General features: G+C 45.4%; 1 protein-coding gene across 1 annotated transcript in view; it reads right to left on the minus strand.

Annotated features, from left to right (window-relative positions):
* FCHSD1 (FCH and double SH3 domains 1) overlaps positions 1 to 19547 on the minus strand; it is a 316141-nt gene that overhangs the window by 52305 nt on the left and 244289 nt on the right. Inside the window, exon 13 of the mRNA XM_078653503.1 lies at positions 18903 to 19064. Within this exon, the coding sequence (XP_078509629.1) occupies positions 18903 to 19064 (162 nt within the window). The remainder of the gene's footprint in view (positions 1 to 18902; positions 19065 to 19547) is intronic.

The following is a 19547-nucleotide window of genomic DNA, read 5'->3' on the forward strand; positions in this document are numbered from 1 at the left end:
AGGCGAATGGGGTCTGGGAAAGCATAATGTTAAATCATTTTTTGATGTGAAAGTGTTAGAACCTAAAGTCATGGCAGTGCCGATGCCAAATCAATTCATATTTTTTTTCTCGCAGGAGTTATACGAACTCCTGCGGCTCTTTTTAAAAAAAACAGCCACTAAATTCTCCCAAACAGCCCCTTGACTTTTCCCACTGACCAAGCAGCAGTGCTTAATTTGAGTTGGTGGTTGCAGGTGGGGTTCACAGGCACTCATGTTTGGGGACTAGCACTTATTTCTCCTCAACAGACTTTGATCCAGAGAAAGAGAAAGCAAAAAGCAAAAGGGGAAAAGAATGAGGAAGAGTAAGATGGAAAACAGTGCCGAGGGGTGAGCAGTTATGAAAAAGAACCTGCAAGCGAGTCAGATAAAGAGGCAGGGAAAGTTTACTAGTAGATTAAAGAAGCACGAGGTGGAATCAAGACTACGCAGCCTTGGTATTTGGCACTCGACCTTAAACAGCGCCAACTGGGGACATCTGATTAAAGCTTTGCACTCCAGCACTATTCTTTTACAAAGTAAACACAACAGACATATGTAGCTCAGTTGTATCCTTAACATGTCACTAAGTAATAAACAGAATGCACTAAACCACCATTATGAGCAATAATTTGATCATGTATACTGTCAGAGACCATAATATCGGCAATTGTGAAGTTATATTACTGAATGACTGTATAATCTTCAAATACTGATATTCCATCAAATGCTGTGTCAAATAAAGGCCCCTAAACATGTTGTACTGTGCAAGCACCAAATAAAGCTTTATGACATTTACTGTAAAAGTCATTCTATGAAACAAAATAACATGCGGAAATTGGACAAATTTCCTCATGTTATCCCCCATTCCATAGGGTGATTACTTGTTATCCCCTGTGTTGGTCCTGACGTCATTGGCATGGTTTTCCCCACAACATTTTGCCTTCTATCCTCCTGTTTTTGTTAACTTTGTTTTTGCTTGCTATACGACTCTGCACACTTTACCACTGCTAACTAGTGCTAAATTGCTTTTGCTCTCTTATACAAACATGGTAACTTAAGCTTACAACTAGCTGGCACATTTAATTTGCTTGTAAGTCCTTAGCACAGTGGTACTCAGTGGTACTACATGTACCCAGGACCTGTAAAATAAACGCTGCTAGTGGGACTGCAACACTTATTGTGCGACCCACTTAAGTAGCCTTTTAAACATGTCTCATGCCGGCCAGTGCAGCCTGTGAGCTCAGTTTTAAACTGCCATTGCGACATGGCAAAATAAATCTTCTGTCAGGCCTAAACCTTCCTTTTTAATACATATAAGTCACTCCTAGGATAGGCCCTCAACAACCCAGATGGTAAGGTGCAGTGTATTTAAAAAGTCAGACATGTACTTTTAAGTTTTACATGTCCTGGTAGCGAAACATTCTTAAATTAGTTTTTCATTACTACAAGGCTTACCTCTCCCATAGGATAACATTTGGAAACTTTTTTACATTTAATAAGTGCTAACTTTTAATTGGGAGGAAATAGGAATATCAAGTTTGTTGTCTAAATAATTGTAATCTAAACCTCTCTTTAATGGTAAAGAGGATTTTAAGTCACAATTCTGAAAATACCACTTTTAGAAAGTTACATAAACAACAATATAGAGAGCACTGATAGTTTATCATCTAATTTGTGTATTTTCAGGCTTTCAATTCCTTATTTACCAATGGAAAAACACTTTATTAGTGTAAGTTCCCTTCTTTTGATTATTTGTTGTAAAGAATTTAGAAATAAATTGTGGGTGACTCAAGATCATTGGATATTGACTGATGATTATGTTTTCCAATGTATATGATCTGTTATGCAAAATATGTGAAGACAAGAAGTTGAGTACAACCTATGTAATGAGAATGTAGTCATGCTAATTAAATGTCTTGCTCACGTATGTGAAAGTTTGTGAGCAGGCTAAATAATTTCAGACAAGGTACATTGTTCTTTATGTAGATTTCCAAGTTGTCTAACCCTGTTGAGTAGCTAGACCCAATCCCTTGGTATATAGCTTTTAGAAAGTTGGTGTTTTCTTGTCCTAACCATTTGGTGCCTACTGCCTGTATCATGAGTCACATGACTGGGTGTAGCTGGCATTTGGTCTTTGTGTATTGCTCTGAGACACTGAGACAAAGGGGGAATGGGTGTTGGCTGGATGGGCAATCTCTAACTTGAGAGGAGGAAGCTGGCTCTTAACACATATCAGAAAGCCTATGCCGGAGCACACCCTTTTGTGCCCCCAGACAAACTGGCGCCAGGGCAGAGAGGCAGGAATTTCCAAGCACCTCTGGGGGTGGAAACTTCCAGAACCTTCTCCTACTTCAAAGTTGGCACCAGGTATACATATTAGACCCTCAGACCCAACTCTTTAGCATACCTCTAGACCTGAGAAAGTCTCAAAAGGACTGAGGTGCCGCAGTGCAAGAAGGACTGCTACTCTTTGGGCCTGTTGCCCTTCTGCCTGAGTGAGTAGGACTGGACCTGCATCTTAAACCCAAGACCATCACAGTCACTTCAAGAGCTAATTGGCAGGCCTCCTGCTCAGAGCCTCAGGGATAGAAAGTGCTCCAACCACCTTGAACCCAGCACCTGGAGTCCTACCCTCTCAAGTGGTGCCACCTCAGTCCTGAACCCATCTCCTTGCAGCTGCATCAGAACAGTCGCTGCGCGATGCATACCCAATGCAGCTCCTTGCATTGCAGCTTGCAGCTTAATCTGAACCGCCGTTGGGCAATGCATCCTCAATGCAGGTCTTCATATTGCAAGTTCCTCAACTACGGCATCCTTGATGACGACACAGGACTGCGCATTACACCCCCCGAAGCTTCCTCAGAAGTGCCACTGCGCAATGCATCCTTGACGCAGGACTTTGCATTGCAAGCCCCTCATCGACAGCATTCTCGATGACTATGCAGGACTCCATATCACAGTCCCGAAGCTTCCTCGGAATTGCCACTGCACAACGCATGGTTGTCGAGTGATCTCGCAATGCTCCACAATTAGGATTTAAGGTACTTTGCTCAGTGGGCCTAAGCTGGTCTCTGTATCCTGCCCGTGCCCCATCATGACTGGCCTGAACTTGTGACTTTGTCCCAGTCTGGCACGACCAGATAATCTCAGCTTGCTCTTTGTGCTTTTAGGCAATCTTTTCTCTTAAATCTTTAACATTGCTTAACTCTGGTTCTAATGATTGGATAGTTGTCATTTTGGTCTCAAATATTGTATTAGATTTTAGTCTATTTGTCTGAATTGGTGTGGGATTTTTCTTGTGTTCTGTTTTCACTTTATTATTGTTTGAAGTGCTGCATAAATACTTTACACGCTGAATCTAAGTTAAGCCTGACTGCTTTTGTGTTAAGCTACCAGAGGTTTGAATACAGGTTAATTTGGGGTTTGCTTGTTTTTCACCCTGACAAGATTTGTGGTTGCTGCTTGAGTACGGTTTCACCTCCCTCAACCTGCTTGAGGTGGTTTCACCCCCCGAACCAGTAACCCAACTTCCTACTCCCTGGTAATACTGCAACACAGAACTATCAATGCTCTATTGTTGATACTGAATATTGTATTACAGGCCCACAAATACCATGGTATTCATGTGAACATCATGCATAAAGAGTACGTTCCTGTGATATTAAAGCACATTTTTCTTGTGTCTGGGATGTGAAAATAAACATCTTCCCATGGTTCTCCAAAGAGTAAAGGAGCAATCTTCAATTTAAGCAATCTCTTTCAAGTCTTTTTGTTTCGTAGATATCTCAGTTTGCCATATTTCTTTGGTAACAGGAAATACAGAGAATGCTTCTGTTGAATGTATTATTCTGCTTCCAATGGGCATGTAGCAACCTTTGTAATTAGAACCAGAACTTCTTATAAAAATACCCATGACTAAATAGCTCAGGCGTGGCCATATAAATCTGAGCCCCGATCTTGGGCAGCACCTCATAAACATGTACTAAGTAGCATATTACTAATAAATGTTATGTTTATGCATATACTGTTCTGCTGCCCAAACCCGGAAATCCTTAACCAAGTATGGTTGGGCAATGTGATGCCGGTGTCGAAATCTGCTATGGTTTTTCCGTCCTCATCTAATGCCACTTTAATACAGTTATTTTAAACTACTTGTTCTTATTGTACGAGAGCAGCTGCTTCCTCTTTCAGGTCTTGTGGCAGGAACTCTAGTCATTTCAAGGGTTTCTAACACTTGTTTGTCTTGCGACTTTATGAATATTATTCTTAAAGCTAAAGAAGCCAACATAGAGTTCTCCTTCTTTATCTATGCTGATTCCACGTTTCTTTGGCATATTGTTTGGCCTTGATGTGCAGATGTGTATTCCTTGTCATTTCTCGGTGACACTGGTCTAACCATTACTGTTGTGTGGCGTAAGGCATATGTCGTTTACTGGCCCAAAAAAATTGTCAAACAGTGATATAGCTAATTTCATATACAGCATAATAAGCTTTAGAAAAGGACCTTTCTGTGCACTTTGTTATGCAACATTAGCTGTTCTTGCTGCCCTGTGTTGCAGTGTTTTGTTCATCAATATTTCATTAGGTAGCTTCAATGCATTTGCTTTCTGAGCTTTGGCCATTTGAAATAACGACTAAGAGGAACTACAAAACAAATTAACACGGGAGATGAACTGAGAGGCATAGTAACAGTAATGAAGCAAATGTTAATAGTTAATGTCAGACCCCAAGACCCCATTCAGGGAGCCACAGGGCAGGCAAGGGTTAATGCGACCCAACCATGGTGGCTTGGGTTGTTTGCCGCTTGTGTCCTAGAGTCTGTTCCGCTATGACTCTGTAAACTGGTCCAAGTACACAATTTCTGCACTTAACTCTCAGGATAATGAGGGTCAACATTCAAACACTTCTCAGGGGGACAGTGAGTAGGACAGACACCCAGTACTCTAACAGTCAAACAACAGACACAAAAATACACTGACCAACCCAGTTCTTATCTTAGAAAGACAAATTACTTTAAGGTTGCAGCAAAACAAAATACTGCATAAGTTGATGGACTGTTCAGGCACAGGGTTCTATTGTTATTTATAAATGCTCTAGTTACCGCCACACCATCTACAGTGACCTTTCCCATGTGTAAGATGCCACCACTATCTACAGTGACTTATCAAAGATATGGTCATAGGCAAAGGTTAGGCACACGTCTGAGTTCACTAAGTTATTATCACAAGAGACCATTAATAGGTCAGTTAAATCCGTTATTGAGCTAAAGAGTTCACACTGGCTAATGGTAACTTTCTAACAGCATGTTTATCCCTATGTGTTCGACATAGTCAATCAGTCTTAGGCTTCATATTACCTGCTCTGCGGAAACACAGCATTCAATGGTGCGCTCAGAAGGACTGCACTGGTGGTGTCTTCAATGACTGCGGGCAGTGGCCTTGCTACGAAATCTGGCCCATGGGAGGAACAACGTGGAAGACCTGATTGACAGGTGCTTGTCTGTGCCAGCTGCCGCCTCTGGTCCATGGGGCTGATCCTCTTCTATGGTGGTGAAGATGTCTCACAAGATACGCCATATATCAGGCAACAGCAGCATAAGTCCTTCGGGCATGCTTCACTGGTGTTGTGGATTCTTCATGCAGTTCACTACATGCAGTGTGCAGGGAGATCAGGTGACCTCACACTGTTTGGATTGGTTCATACATTGCTCCTGATGTCAGTTGTTTTTTATGGGTGTTCCATATGCCGGGAACCTGGTCGACGTATCCTTCCAGAGTGTATCTCCTTCCAGGCAGGCAGGCTTCTAAGTATTAGACAGACTTGCACCTTCTCCAGCAAGTTGCCCAGACTTCAGGTGATATCCCCTCATATCAGGGCGTCCGAGGGGCATGCAGATAGCAGCTACGATCACAGCAGCTCTTCGAGTACTTGGCAGAGCACTCCTTTCCTTGGTCAAGAAGAACTTGGAACTAAAACAAGGTGAGATGGCATGATTTTATCTTCATAACTCATTTTCTAAACAGGGGATGTGGATCCACTGTCTATGTTTCTGGAATGGGTTTGGGGTGGTTCCCTTTTAAATTCCATTTTCCAGCTGTACTGCAGGAAGTCCTTGTGCAAGGTGATGGCTCTCAAAGCAGGTAGTGACGAGGCAGGCCCCACGTTGGAGTATAACCAAACATCTTGGGCTTTTCATTTACAAGTCATTGCTTTCAGGTGACTTATTTAAGTGAATTAACTTAGCTAAACCAGAACTACAACTCCGAGAATGCATGTGGTTCTTCACCTAAAGCCCAAAAGTGGATCACTGCATCCTTAGTGACATGGTGATTTGGTAGCCTTAAAGATTTGGCACAAACGTAGTAAGCTGCTGCACAATCTTTTTTGTATCCTACTTCAGTGGAGCCTCGACTCATATTTCCTTCAGAGACAGCATTTTTCTCCTTACCAATCAACTTTCCCTTCATCTTAGTAGTACCTATACCTGGAGCCTACTGCAAAGGAGACTAGTCTTCTCATCATAATCTGATGGCTAGTAGAGCACAAACAAGTTGTGCCTCTCAACTACTGCACCCGTAGAGAAGCAGAGCAGGAGTGCCACAGACCAAATACAAGCAAGCTAATGGGCCCTTTGCCGGTTGGCAGTAAAGGGCAGTGATAAATTGAATATAATGGGCACCTCGTATCCCACTCCAGTTCAGAATTACAGCCAGAACAAGACTTGAGCCAAGTGTTCAAGTATAAAACTTAATCGAACCTGAGAAAATAAATAAATCACAAAATAGCGAAATATGTTAGAATCTTCCTCAAATAATGAACGTATTCCCAGACTGAAGCAGTCCTTTGAGTGAATAAAATTCTGTCAAAGTACAAATTCACTGCGTAACTGCTGTACAGAGGTTGGAGAGCCACTGAAAGCTCGTCTGGTTCAGTTCAAGCTGCAAAACGAACCAAGACTTAATACGGCTTCGGCCTGCCATTCTCACTTGAGTGGAGGAGGGTTTTAGCCAGGTTGATCGTATGGACTTTGTGGTGTGAAGGAGGACGAGAAAGGGATGTTTTGTTAGTGTTTTTCAAACCACATTATGTCCTTCGTCTAGCACTTTCACTGCACTCAACAGTATCTTACCGATTAGCCCATTTGAACAGAGCCACCGACCAATCCCTCTCTCCAGCATGGCCCATAAATAAAAAAAAATTAAAAAACCGAACATGAGCTCCGTTTTAAAGTCTGGCTACAACACAGCTCTATACTCCACTTTAGCCTCAGCCACGACCTGTTGCTTGGGCTCTCTGATGTCCAATTCTTTTTCTAATTTGTGCAATTGCCTTCTCTGAGGTGCTGAGCCTGTCCTGACAGTCTCTTTTTTTGAAGTTTGAGGAAGCCGTGGTGATATTAGCATTAATACTTAACATAACTTTGTACTTATTTACTAGAAAGCCTTTGTGTCAGCTTGATGTAAGAAATTGGATTATTAAAAAAAAAAAAAAAGAATCACAAACCATGTCAGGGTGAACTCTCAAAGACACTAACTTAACCCTAGCACAACCCCCTGGTAGCAATGGCACAGAGCAAACAGGCTTATCTTAGGACAATATGTCAATTACTTATACAGTACCAAAACAGTAATGTGGTCAAAATAAAAATCCCAAACAAATTGAAAACAGGCATTTACAATGCAATGGTCTCGGCAGAATTAAAGGTAGAGCTACTGGCATTGCTCATGATTTTTTTTTTAAATCATAAATAAATGGCATTGTCATTTACATCATCAGAGCTGTGTGAATAATAACAGCTGTGACCCCCTGCCTGAGGTGCCTCATCAGAGCTGTGTGAATAATAACTGCGTCAGCCTGTGCCTGAGGTGCATCATCAGAGCTGTGTGAATAATAACTGCGTCAGCCCCGTGCCTGAGGTGCATCATCAGAGCTGTGTGAATAATAACAGCTGTGAGCCCCTGTCTGAGGTGCATCATCAGAGCTGTGTGAATAATAACTGTGTCAGCCCCGTGCCTGAGGTGCATTATCAGAGCTGTGTGAATAATAATAACAGCTGTGAGACCCTGCCTGAGGTGCATCATCAGAGCTGTGTGAATAACTGTGTCAGCCCCGTGCCTGAGGTGATGACCTCGAAGACTAATCGTTTTTTAAGTATTTTACTCACCAACAATTTCACGCAAATAGGGCTTTTTCCGATCACCTATTGTTTTTACCCCACCCCACCTCACGTCATCCACACATTTTTCGTGCTAAATTGTGAGCCCGTGCCTGAGGCGCGCGCGCAGGTCAAGGCACGCACACATTGCCAGATGAGAAACACTTCGTACCACTTTTATTAAAACCATACAAAGTTTTCCCAAATACTTCACGAAGCACGTCAGTATTCTCAAGTCACTCGCAGGGGTGATTAATGTCGCAGCCCGCCGTGAAAAAAAAGAGCTGGGGGAAGATAACGAGTCTGCCGGGACAAACAAAAGAAAACCCACACACACCATGCTCAAGTCGAGCAGCACCGCAACAGAGCCTGCACCGTCAGGAGCGTCACTACACAGCAAGAGCACTCAGAAGTCAGCGACCCTGTGTACAACAGTATGACATCAGGAGTACAGCGCCACACATACTACTGGTATTAACAATCTATAAAACATTACAGGAGTGAATGCTTAGAGGAAATGACTAATTGCAACAACCAACATTAACTACTAGATTAACCAATAACCTTGTGTTCTGGAGAAGCGTTCTACTTGCCGTAAAGCGCTTCAACGCCTCCTCAGAGGTAGTAAGCACTGTATACAATTATAGATGAAACACTTAGGGAGCAGTGTGTATACCCGCTGTATTACTTTCCTCGCATATTCCATTTACTGCACTCTGCCGACTCCCTCGCTAAAGCAGCTAACACCCTCCTGCTCCTCAAAGTGGTTTGCTGTCTTTCTGTTGCCTTACTGAGGGCGGCCATGGCCGCAAATGGAGCAAAGCATTCAGGTCAGAGAGGGTGACTGGCGGGACTCGGCGACGCTGCCACGAGAGAAGAGCAGGAGGGGCCCGGGATAAAGCCCCCGGATAAGCAACTGAGTGCTGCAGCTTTTAATTTCCTTGTAAGTAAAAGGGATACAATTATTTACCAGTCTGTTAATCTGATCCCTGGCCTTTTACCAGGCGAGTTATTCCTGGGCGACCTGCCTCCATCCTTGGAGAGCTGTGCTGACGTCAGAGCAACTATATCTGAAGGCCCTCTGTGCTCCCCGTGAACCCCTGCGCCCTGCGCCTGTGAGCTCCGTGCCTGCCCGACATTCAGACGCGCGCCTTGGGATTGGGTCGCGCGCGTGAGCTGTCTACGTTACAAGCTCACACGCGCGACCCAATCCCAAGGCGTGCGTCTGAATCCGCTTCCGCCATAGACAATGCTGCGCGCGTGGCCAGCTCTTGTCTCCACTCCTTGTCGGGTCTTGTCCGCTGAGCCGACGACTATGGTTCTCTGGCGAGAACGCGCTTGGAGCGCTTCTAGCCGAGACCCAAAGACAGAGTAACATACAATAACAGTTACAAAAAGCCAATATGGGGAACTGGAGATATGAACTTTTAAAGATTTAAGGCAAAATAGTACCAAAAAGCTTAAAGCACCAATTATAGTCTATGGTCGTGGTAGACCGGAACCAAGGCACAGTTTCAGATTCACCATGATGGTGCAGGTTGGATATACAGACCAGGTTCGTTTTGATCAAAGATTTTACCTTCTAATTTTGTCTTTTAAGTCCCACTTCTAAGCCCCCAGGACCTCAGGGGAGACACTTAAAGTACCACAGTGTGTCAGGCACAGGTAAACTGCAGGGTCTAGTCCAGGTCCAGTTGCCTGTGGTGAGCTTGGTACTTTCAGGAAAAGCCTTGGCAGCTTGTGGTCTCTCTATAGCCACACAGGAGGCCAGCCAACTGACCATTAAAGACCACTTTTTTGTCCTGGCTACAAGAGAGAACAGGTGTAGCTCTCCAGAGCACCTCTCAGGTCACTGGTTTGAACTTCTGCATGTCTATAAAGTGTTGTGAAGCGGGTGCCTGGAGGTCCCATATTTATGCCTGCAGCCAGCTAGAGGATGGGATAACTCCTGGGGGACACCCTAACCAATGGAATAAAAGTTACAGGAGGCCAACCCTATCCTCTTTTTCAGTAGATCCAGTTTGCCTCGTGCAAACAGGCTCAAAATGCCATGTGGGAGGGCAATTTTGAGAGGGCAAATGTTTTCGGTCACACTATGGGGAATGTAGTAAGGTAAGGCTAGAGTCTGCTCACATCTAATGCTAAAATCCAGGCTGAAGCAGGTACTGTACTCAAATGAAACCCAGAGACAGAAGTCCGGTTGGACACAAGCAGGGTCCTTCAGCAACTACAAATCGGGCCCATAAGAATGGTCTTGAAATCCTGTTCACTGCCTTCCGATAGCACCCCACTGTTTACATGCGGCTTAAGAGTCCTGCCAAGTAGGATTTGACATTATAGTGTCAAAAGGAGGCCCACAGATCCCGCTCTGCATATTCTGCTGAAGTCAGAGGAGTCATTTTTGCCCATTCAGATCAGTCTATATTTTGCTCCTGGGATGGCATTTCATACTGTTTTCACACCAATTTAAATGCTAATCTCTAGCTGGGAGAAGTTTAAGAACAAGCACAAATAAACTTCCAGGAACTTCAGGAAGAGAAAAGGTAACTTTTTAAAAGTTACTCTTCCTTAATATATACTAAAAATCTGACTTTATCCTTAAATTGGATAAATATCAAAAATACTTGTTTATTTATTTTTCTAGATAGTTCCATTCCTGAGATACAGTATTAGTATTTTAATATGTTCTCTGGTTTTATACATAGAACAACTATGTTTGCCGCAGTGAAAATAGTTTTTGGGCCTTTTTACTGTAGAGACATGGTAATATATTTTTTTCTGCATGCCTCACTTTTAAATAGTATGCACCCGACCTTTTGGGTTATAAGGCTTACAAAAGGGTGACTTATTTAAATTTAAAAGGAAGGCTTTCTCCTGTCAAAAAGGGCCTGTTTTACAGGTTATGCTACAAGTTTAAAAGTGCAGCAATCAGGCTACAATAGTAGGCCTGAAGCCATGTTCGCACTGCCACAGTAGTGAAAGGCACAATAGGTGCTACGGTTCACTAGAGGTAATTACCTTCCAGGCTCCGGGTACACCTTGCATCATATACCCTGGACTTTTATATTTAGGTAAGTTAAATATATCAAGAAAGAATATGCCAAGTGGACCATGTTTAAAGGGGAAACACAGGCACTTTTCTACTGGCTAGTAGGGGTAAAGTGCATGGAGTTCTAAATCCAGCAAAAATGCCGTCCAGCAGGGTCAAAAAATCCATGGTGACTATGCAGAAAAGGCAGATTTCCTGCATACTATAGGTGTATTTATTTAACACAGGGCATTGTTTTGGCTCTTTAAAAATAAAACACAAAGCACTGTCCATTGATGTTGGATATGACGAAAGTACATTATATCCCTCTGGTCTCTAATTGCACACACTGTTACGGCTTCCCTGTTTGCTCAAACAATGTGATCTTAGGCAATTACTTTACTTCATGGTGCCTCCTTTTCCTTGATAACTTAATTTGAGAAATACTTCAAATAATGAATTTCAGATGTGAGGGTGTACTGAAACCTCTTTTGTTAATACTTTAATAGACTATAATATTGCTTCAGCTAAAAAGAAAACGAAAAAAAAAACACATAAGGGCACTTGCGAGTTCCTCGGCACATACAGATACAGAAATCTGTAGAAGGTGCTGAATCAGACGAAATTATAGTTGATGTTATGTTAAAGTTCGAATAGAAAATAACTGTTGGTGCCGAAGAGGTTGTTTCACAAAATTGTTTGACCTTTTGTTCATATTACCACTAGATGGCAGACGAAGGCAAAGTATGCGCATCACAACCGCTTTATGATGCAACGCTGCAGAACGATAGCATGGGCCTTGGATAAGTAGAAACACTGACTGTAAACAATGTTCTGTTGGTATCCTACCTTCAGTATAGAAAACAGAAAAAAGACTACACATGCTGCAACATGCATGCAGTGAGCGCAGTAGAGCCATAAATACTTCAACCACTTCACTTTTCATATAATTTGCTTTGTATGGGCAGTCAAACAAGCACAGGAAAAGAGAGAAATATTCGGTGGCTTTGTGAAATGTCTTTCTTAATTTCCTTTAGAGGTACTGAACAGTTCTCCTCCTTAGTTCCTCTTTCCCTTCTTTGCCGGTGACACGAGAAACAACACTCAATTTAGCCTAACTAAAGTCGCTCACACTCTGCGCCACCTAAACCTGTATTTACAGAACTGTCCTCGATTTCTTTTGCAGTTTTCATATAGCGCTAACTTGATCCAAGCACGTTAGAAAGTCTTACATGAGCACATATTTACATCACACAATGTCAGATTCATTTTTAAAGTGCTGGAGATTAAATGATTTGCTCAGAAACAAAGGAGGTTGAGCTGACGACGAGACTCGGCAGCTCTGGCTGTTACTTCCCCTTGCAACCACCCGCTCAATGGACTGTCGAGTAGCAGAAATTGCTTAATAAATAAACGAAGTCCTGATCGGAGGAACCTTGAAACGCTGGCATAGGTTATCCAAGGCGCTTTAAGGGTCATTCGGCATTTCGATCATGTCAGCACTGAACCCTCACTCGAAACGTCACTGCTTTAGAAGGGGCCTGTAATTTACTGTGGCGGGGTAGCGGTTCAGACTACCCACGCCCGGAGGTGACGCACTAGCGCCCCGGCACACATTACACTGGTTACAAGGCTGTGACAAGCTCACGTCGCTCTCAGAATCAGCTGGCAACCGTGAGTGGCCTGTGCCTGAAGGTGGAACCCTGCAGCAACACTGAGAGCAAGCCTGCAGCCTATCATCAAAGCCCTGGAGCCACGTGAGGAGCCAGTCAGACAGTGCAAGCCTGCTGCCATTACTTGCAGGCCTGCAGCCACTGACAAGACTAGCCTGCTGTCACCAGTGAAGGCCCTGCAGCCATCGTGAGTACCTGTGGGTGGGGCAAGTGGTCCACCCTCGCCCCCAATCAACCTGAGTCCACGCACATGGTTGACCCAGCGCCCCTGGTGGAAGTCGGGGCAGAAGACAAGCTAAGTGTCCTCGACACGCGGCGACAAGGCCCAGCTGTGCCACAGTTGATCTCGGCCAGGCAGCTGCCACCCCAGTCCAGAAGAAGGACAGTACACGTGCCGCGAGTTGTGACCACAGCTGAGTCAGGATGGCGTCGATCCCGGCCATCAAGCCTTTCATCTTAGACGGCGCCCCCTCCTGCCTTGCCCCTCGATGGAGGGACTGGACTGATCATCTATAAATCTATTTTGAAGGGGCAGGTATAGCTTGCGACCGGCGCAGGGCATTACTCCTCCACCTAGGGGGTAAGGACATACACTGCATCTGCAAAACGCTGGCGGAGGCCACTCCCAAAACGTATGTGACGCTGCTCAATGCTCTCAATGCACACTTTGAGCCAATGGCGAACAGGGACTATGAAATATTCATTTTTCGCCAGGCCAAGCAGGAAGAGTCCTTGGACACATTCCATTGGCGTTTGAAGGAAATTGCCAGCACGTTCGGTTTCCAGGACGAACAAGAGGAGATCAGGGGCCAGAAAATTCAAGGGTACTACTCATCTAAGCTCAGAGAGAACATCCTCCAGGAGTCTGGTAAATCCTTGGCTGACATCCTCACCTTGGGACGGTCAAAAGAACTATCTAAGGCCAGAGCATCCCACATGAAAGCCACCTTCCAACGCCCCATCAAGACGTAACAGGTAGACGTGGCGGAGAAGGTGAACGCGGTGAAAGCCAAGTCACACCAAATACTGGGAAAAAGTCCGCAAGATAGGAAGAAAGAATGTGGCTACTGTGGAGGCATGCCCCACTGCATGCAAGACTGCCCAGCGAGAGGGAAGCGGTGCACAGCCTGCGGGTGGATGAACCACTTGGCGGCAGTATGCAGGTCATCGAAGCCCCGAAAAGAAACGGCACAGACTTTAGCCGAAGCGCCAGACAGCGAAGATATGGACGACAACACGGGAGACTACCCCGTCCATTATGTGTTCGCAGTGGATCAACCACAACAGAAAAGATGGTGGCCTCCAAAGTGAAGACTCAAGATTCACCACCAAGACGGAAGGGCCACAATAGACACAGGGGCCTCGATTGAATTGATGGCTGCCAACGTATATAACCAATTGAGTCCACCCCCACCTTTGCGCGAAGCAAAGCTTCTGGTATTTGCCTACGGACTGAAGACTCCCATCCCACTCTTGGGATGTTTGAAAACGTAACTTAGGCATCAGGACCTCGAGATCCCCACCACAGTGTATGTGACCAAAGAAGGAAGTGGAATGCTGGTAAGCAGACAGACAGCAGAAGAGCTGAAACTGATCTAATTTGCTCTTGCAGTACAAAAAGAGGAACTAGCGGCCATCATGGAGGAGTTTGACGACGTTTTCAAGGGCATTGGATGCCTAAAAGGGAAAGAGGTCTATCTCCACATTGACCCGTCAGTCCAACCGGTAGCGCTGAGGCACAGGCGCATCGCATTCCACCTGCGACAAAAGGTCGAAGAAGAACTAGAAGCACTGGAGAGGCAAGGTATAATAGAGAAGGTCAGCGGGTCTACTCCACGGGTGTCCCTGATCGTGGTGGCGAGAAAGCCAAAACAGCCGGGGCAGGTCCGCATCTGTGTCGACATGAGCCTCCCAAACGCAGCTGTAAAAAGGGAACGCCACTTAACACCTACCATCGATGACATCCTGGGAGAACTGAACGGCGCGGTGTGGGTCGCGAAGATTGACCCACGTTCAGGATATCACCAATTGCCCCTACATCCGGACTCTTGATACATCACTACATTCTCTACCCACGCCGGCCTCAGGAGATGCAGGCGTCTCAACTTCAGGATGTCCAGTGCCGCTGAGGTGTTTCAGAACACCATCAGAGAAGTCCTCAGGGAACTCCCCGGGGTTTTGAATGTGAGTGACGACCTATTGGTATACGCATCGTCAATGGGAGACCACCACGAAGACTTCTCAGTGTTCTCCAATGAATCAAAGAGTCCGGGCTCACCCTGTACAAAGAAAAGTGCCAATTCTTGAAGAACAAGATCAGCTTCTTTGGCTACACATTCTCAGACAAAGGAGTAGCCCCAGACCCTGACAAGGCGCGAGATGTTCAGGAAGCCCCGGCACCCTCCAACATCTCGGAAGTACGGAGTTTCCTAGGGATGGTAAACTTCTTTGGGCGTTTCATCCCGGACTTATTCAACCTCACTAAGCCCCTCAGAGAGCTGATGAAGGCCACCACCACGTGTCAGTGGGGCCCCGACCAAGTACAAGCATTAAAAGACACTAAAGCAGCCCTTTCAGCGGACACCACGCTGTTGTATTTCGACCCAGCCCGGCCCACCAATGTCGCCATTTATGCCAGTCCCTACAGGCTACGGGCAGTGCTCACCCAGCTACAATGCAATGATGAATGGGCTCCAACTGCATATGCGCGCCGATCCCTAACAGACACGGAGCAGCGCTACTCTCAGATAGAGAGAGAGGCAATCGCCATCCACTGGGCCTGACGGCATTTCCACGGTTACGTGTATGGACACCCATTTACAATCTCCACCGACCACAAGCCCCTCATCCCACTATTTTAAGGATCTGCATCAAAGCCACCCCCAAGGATAGAGAAATGGATCCTTCAACTGCAAGGGTATGACTACTGGGTGGAATACAAACCAGGCTCATCCAACCCAGCTGACTACCTCTCGAGACATCCGAGGGCCGCAACCAAGGCAAAGGAGGAGGATGCCGAGGACACCAAGGCATACGTCAGGTTCATAGCAGAAAGGTTCAGACTACTTCCGATAAGCCTTGAAGCTATAATGGAAGCCACCCAGGATGACGAATGTCTGAGCGAGGAACACCATCACCGCTTGGAACTCCAGACAGAGGACTGTCCGACTCCCCTGTGAGATCTCCGGAGGACCGGGTCTCGCAGGAAGTGGCCCCATCCCTATCATCTTCATGGGGAGAGCATTCCAGATACGGCCTGAGGAGCAATCTGGCTCCCTCCTCCCGTCTGGCAGGGTTCATGGTGTGAAGAACCAGAGACTCGCAGCAGACTGTGACCGGTGACTGGGTATGAACTGAGAGCAGATGGTCCGCCCGGAACTGGTAACAGATCAACATATTGATGTTTTGTTTATTCTTTAATAAAGGTTGAAAGGAATATCCTCCGGCGGGGTAGAGGTTCAGTCTACCCACGCCCGGAGGTGACGCACTAGCGCTGGCGCATGATGCCATGCGCGTACATAAAATAAAGAGGCGTGGCTCGGCTCGAGGAGTCGCGACCACGCAAGTAAACTATACGCACGAGTCTGAGTGATAATTACACGCGCAGCCAGAGCCGGTCCTAGGCCTTCTGAGGCCCCGGGCAAAAGGGAAGATGTGAGGCCCCTCTAAGTGCCTTACTGTCTGCGCGAGTGCGCGCAGCGCTTTTCCTGCATTTCATATCGGGCCCCCTGCTCTGTGGTCTACTCTGCGGGGCCGGCGGCGGGGCCCCCTGAGCGCAAGGCCCTGGGCAGCTGCCCATACCGCCCATGCCTAGGACCGGCCCTGCGCGCAGCAGCACACCTTACAGGGCCTGGGTTGATGAGTCTCCCTAACAAGGTGCTGTGGTGAGTGCTAAGAATTATGTTTTTATTAGAGATGGTGGAGGGTGGCAGTGGTGGACTGAAAGGCAAAAGCAGCCATGCACAAGTTTAATCCAAGCTCTGGTACTAATTCTGATGAGCGACTGAGCGGAGGCTTTAATCAATACTCAGCAGAGAGGTTTGGAGGGGGGGCCTCTCGTTAAATATCATCCTGGAATACTTCTGTTTGTAAAAGTTGAACAAGCCAGGTTGGTGGATAGTGCAGGAGCAAACATCTTTATCTTATTATGGCACATCACCCTTTTCTTCCAATGAAAGTTGTTCTATTTCTAAGTTTATTAATGGTTAGCTTCTATCAATTTCAGTCCAAGAAAATCTGCAGTTCACAAACTGTAATTACTGCAAAACAGGCAGAAAAATCCAGGTACAAATATCTCTTTGAAAAAGCCAAGCAAAGGAAATAAGTCATAATTCAAAGCCTTACAGGTTACTGGGGAGGTACACTGCAGTCCCGGGATTTTTTTCTTCTCCTGGGACCCCACTTACGAGCACCCGTCTTTCTTGCTACAGTAACGCCCACTGGAAGCCTACATTACTGGTCGGGTGCACTGGAAGATGCTGAGCTGACCAGTTAACCCTGGTAAACAGGTTTAGTCCCAAAGGGATTCTTGCATAGAAGAACAGGCTTGCCTGTCCTCTCTGAGGAGCATGGAGAAATCTACAGCTTAGGTGCTTCACAGCCAGCTTCTACAAGCACAGGCAGCTCATTCCTGCAGTTTGTGGTCCCAAAGATGACAGGTGCAGTTTTTAGACCTAAAGATAGCCATTCATACCGTCTCTCTCAACTAATGCACACTCACCTTTATTGAAAAGTTACCCCAGCAACATTTAGTGAGAGTTTTCTACAAGCCAGTAAACGTCCTTGTGGTTCCCTGAAATTCAAGTAGATAAGGGCTTAAACCCCTAGGTAAGAGCTCCCTTGCTCCACGTATGCATCAATGAGATCTCATGTAATGAGACAGAGCACAGAAAGAGGCCCCGTGCTGGGCTTGAGGCATGAGAGTCTGCCTTGCTCAAAGTGAGGACAGAATATCACTCACCTGCATAATCAGTGTGGGATACCTTCCGTAGGCGAAAACTGGACTTTCCCAAGAAGGCCCGGTAACACGTGTTTACCTCTATCCATCTCATTCACAGGTCACCACAACAGCTGCACATAGCACTTTGTGTGCTAGCGGGAGCCACTTGCATTTTTAATCAGTGTATCTTTGTATAAAATGCAGATTTAGAAACTAAACATCAAATATCAAATTTGTTTAAGTCGCCACAAATTACATTGCACTTTTCATAAGCCTCACCGCGGCCACCAGGCAAGTTTGAATCTGTGAGGCTACCTGCAAACACCACCTGTAGATATCACAGGCATACCTGAGTTTGCCAAGAGCCAACAGAATGGTAGAAAACATTGAAAATGGAGATTGCAGAACATTTTCCAAAAGATTAACCTGAAAACTAAAATACTCATTTACCACAGCAGATAAGTTACGTGCACCAGCTGCATTAAAAAGTGCACTTTTAATAACAGTAAATTCCTTACAAGGGACCCTGCTCATGGACAACCGTCCGGCCCTTTATGTACCGTAGCTCGCAGGTGGTGGCTCCTTCCTCACTTAAAGGAGTCATATGGTGAACAATGTCACAGTATATCTCAAAACCTTGCTGATATTATCAAAAAACATAAACAAACATTCTAGAATGCTTATTATTGGTGATTGGAAGAGATGAAGCATTGGGCAAGCAACGTTTTTTACTCCGTCGCCACTTAAAGGTTGATTAGAATTTCGACTTTTTTCATAACTCTTCTTCTGAGAAACAACACGCATATCCCCCTGCCTAGTATGCAATCAATACTATCCTTCTACTGATAAAGCAAAATAAAAACAAGACTGCTACCAGTTCCAAACACAGTAAAAGTGCATCAGTTAACTGTTGCCATTGGAAGTGTGCAGCATTGTAGGGTCCTTCCAGCAGGGTCATCTAGACTCTGGCCTCCACCATCACCATCTACTGACATGCTTCAGCCTTCCCCCATCCAATTTCTACTGAATCACGTCCTACAATAGTAACAACTGTTGAAAAAATACAAATAAAATATAGGTGCTTACCATGGGCGACACATCTCCGTTGGACATTCGCGCCTCGCTCATCCGCCTCTCCTGCTCCAGCTCCTCATTGGCTTGCACCATTGCCCCAGCCAGCCAGATGTCGACGTCCACGCGTGCCTGGCGCAGCAGCGCTACTCGAGCGTCGGCCTTTACCTTACTCAGCTGCATAAGGTGATAACAACAGCAAGTCATATTTAGGTGAGCAGCAAACCAGAGAAGGTTTAACAATTCTCAAAAGTTATCAGTTGTTTAACCAAGAGATGGGGTTTCCTATCTTATCAATTTGAACAAGCTGTATAAACCTTGGGTAATTGCTCAATCTCTGTGCGCATTAGTTTATGGGAGGCACTGGAAAAACCCAACTGTGCTTTGTAAAGATTGAATCCTGACCAGCTTTGGTTACTTTGGTTTCTTGCTGATAACATAGGATGTGGATCCCGAGTCCTGGTACTCTCGGGTCACGATAAACACAACTCACTCAAACTTTGATAAGAACAAATGTCACCATTGATAGGGGCCTAGCTTAGACGGTGCGATTCGAGGTGTGTGAATCTCAAATTTCCAATTAAAAAAGCAGTGGGTGGCAGGGTGAATGTGGAAGGTGACCAAAGTTAGGGATGAACTGGTCCCATGAGGAGCAGGGTC

Source organism: Lissotriton helveticus, chromosome 7 (assembly GCF_964261635.1).
Source record: "Lissotriton helveticus chromosome 7, aLisHel1.1, whole genome shotgun sequence".
Taxonomy (NCBI): domain Eukaryota; kingdom Metazoa; phylum Chordata; class Amphibia; order Caudata; family Salamandridae; genus Lissotriton; species Lissotriton helveticus.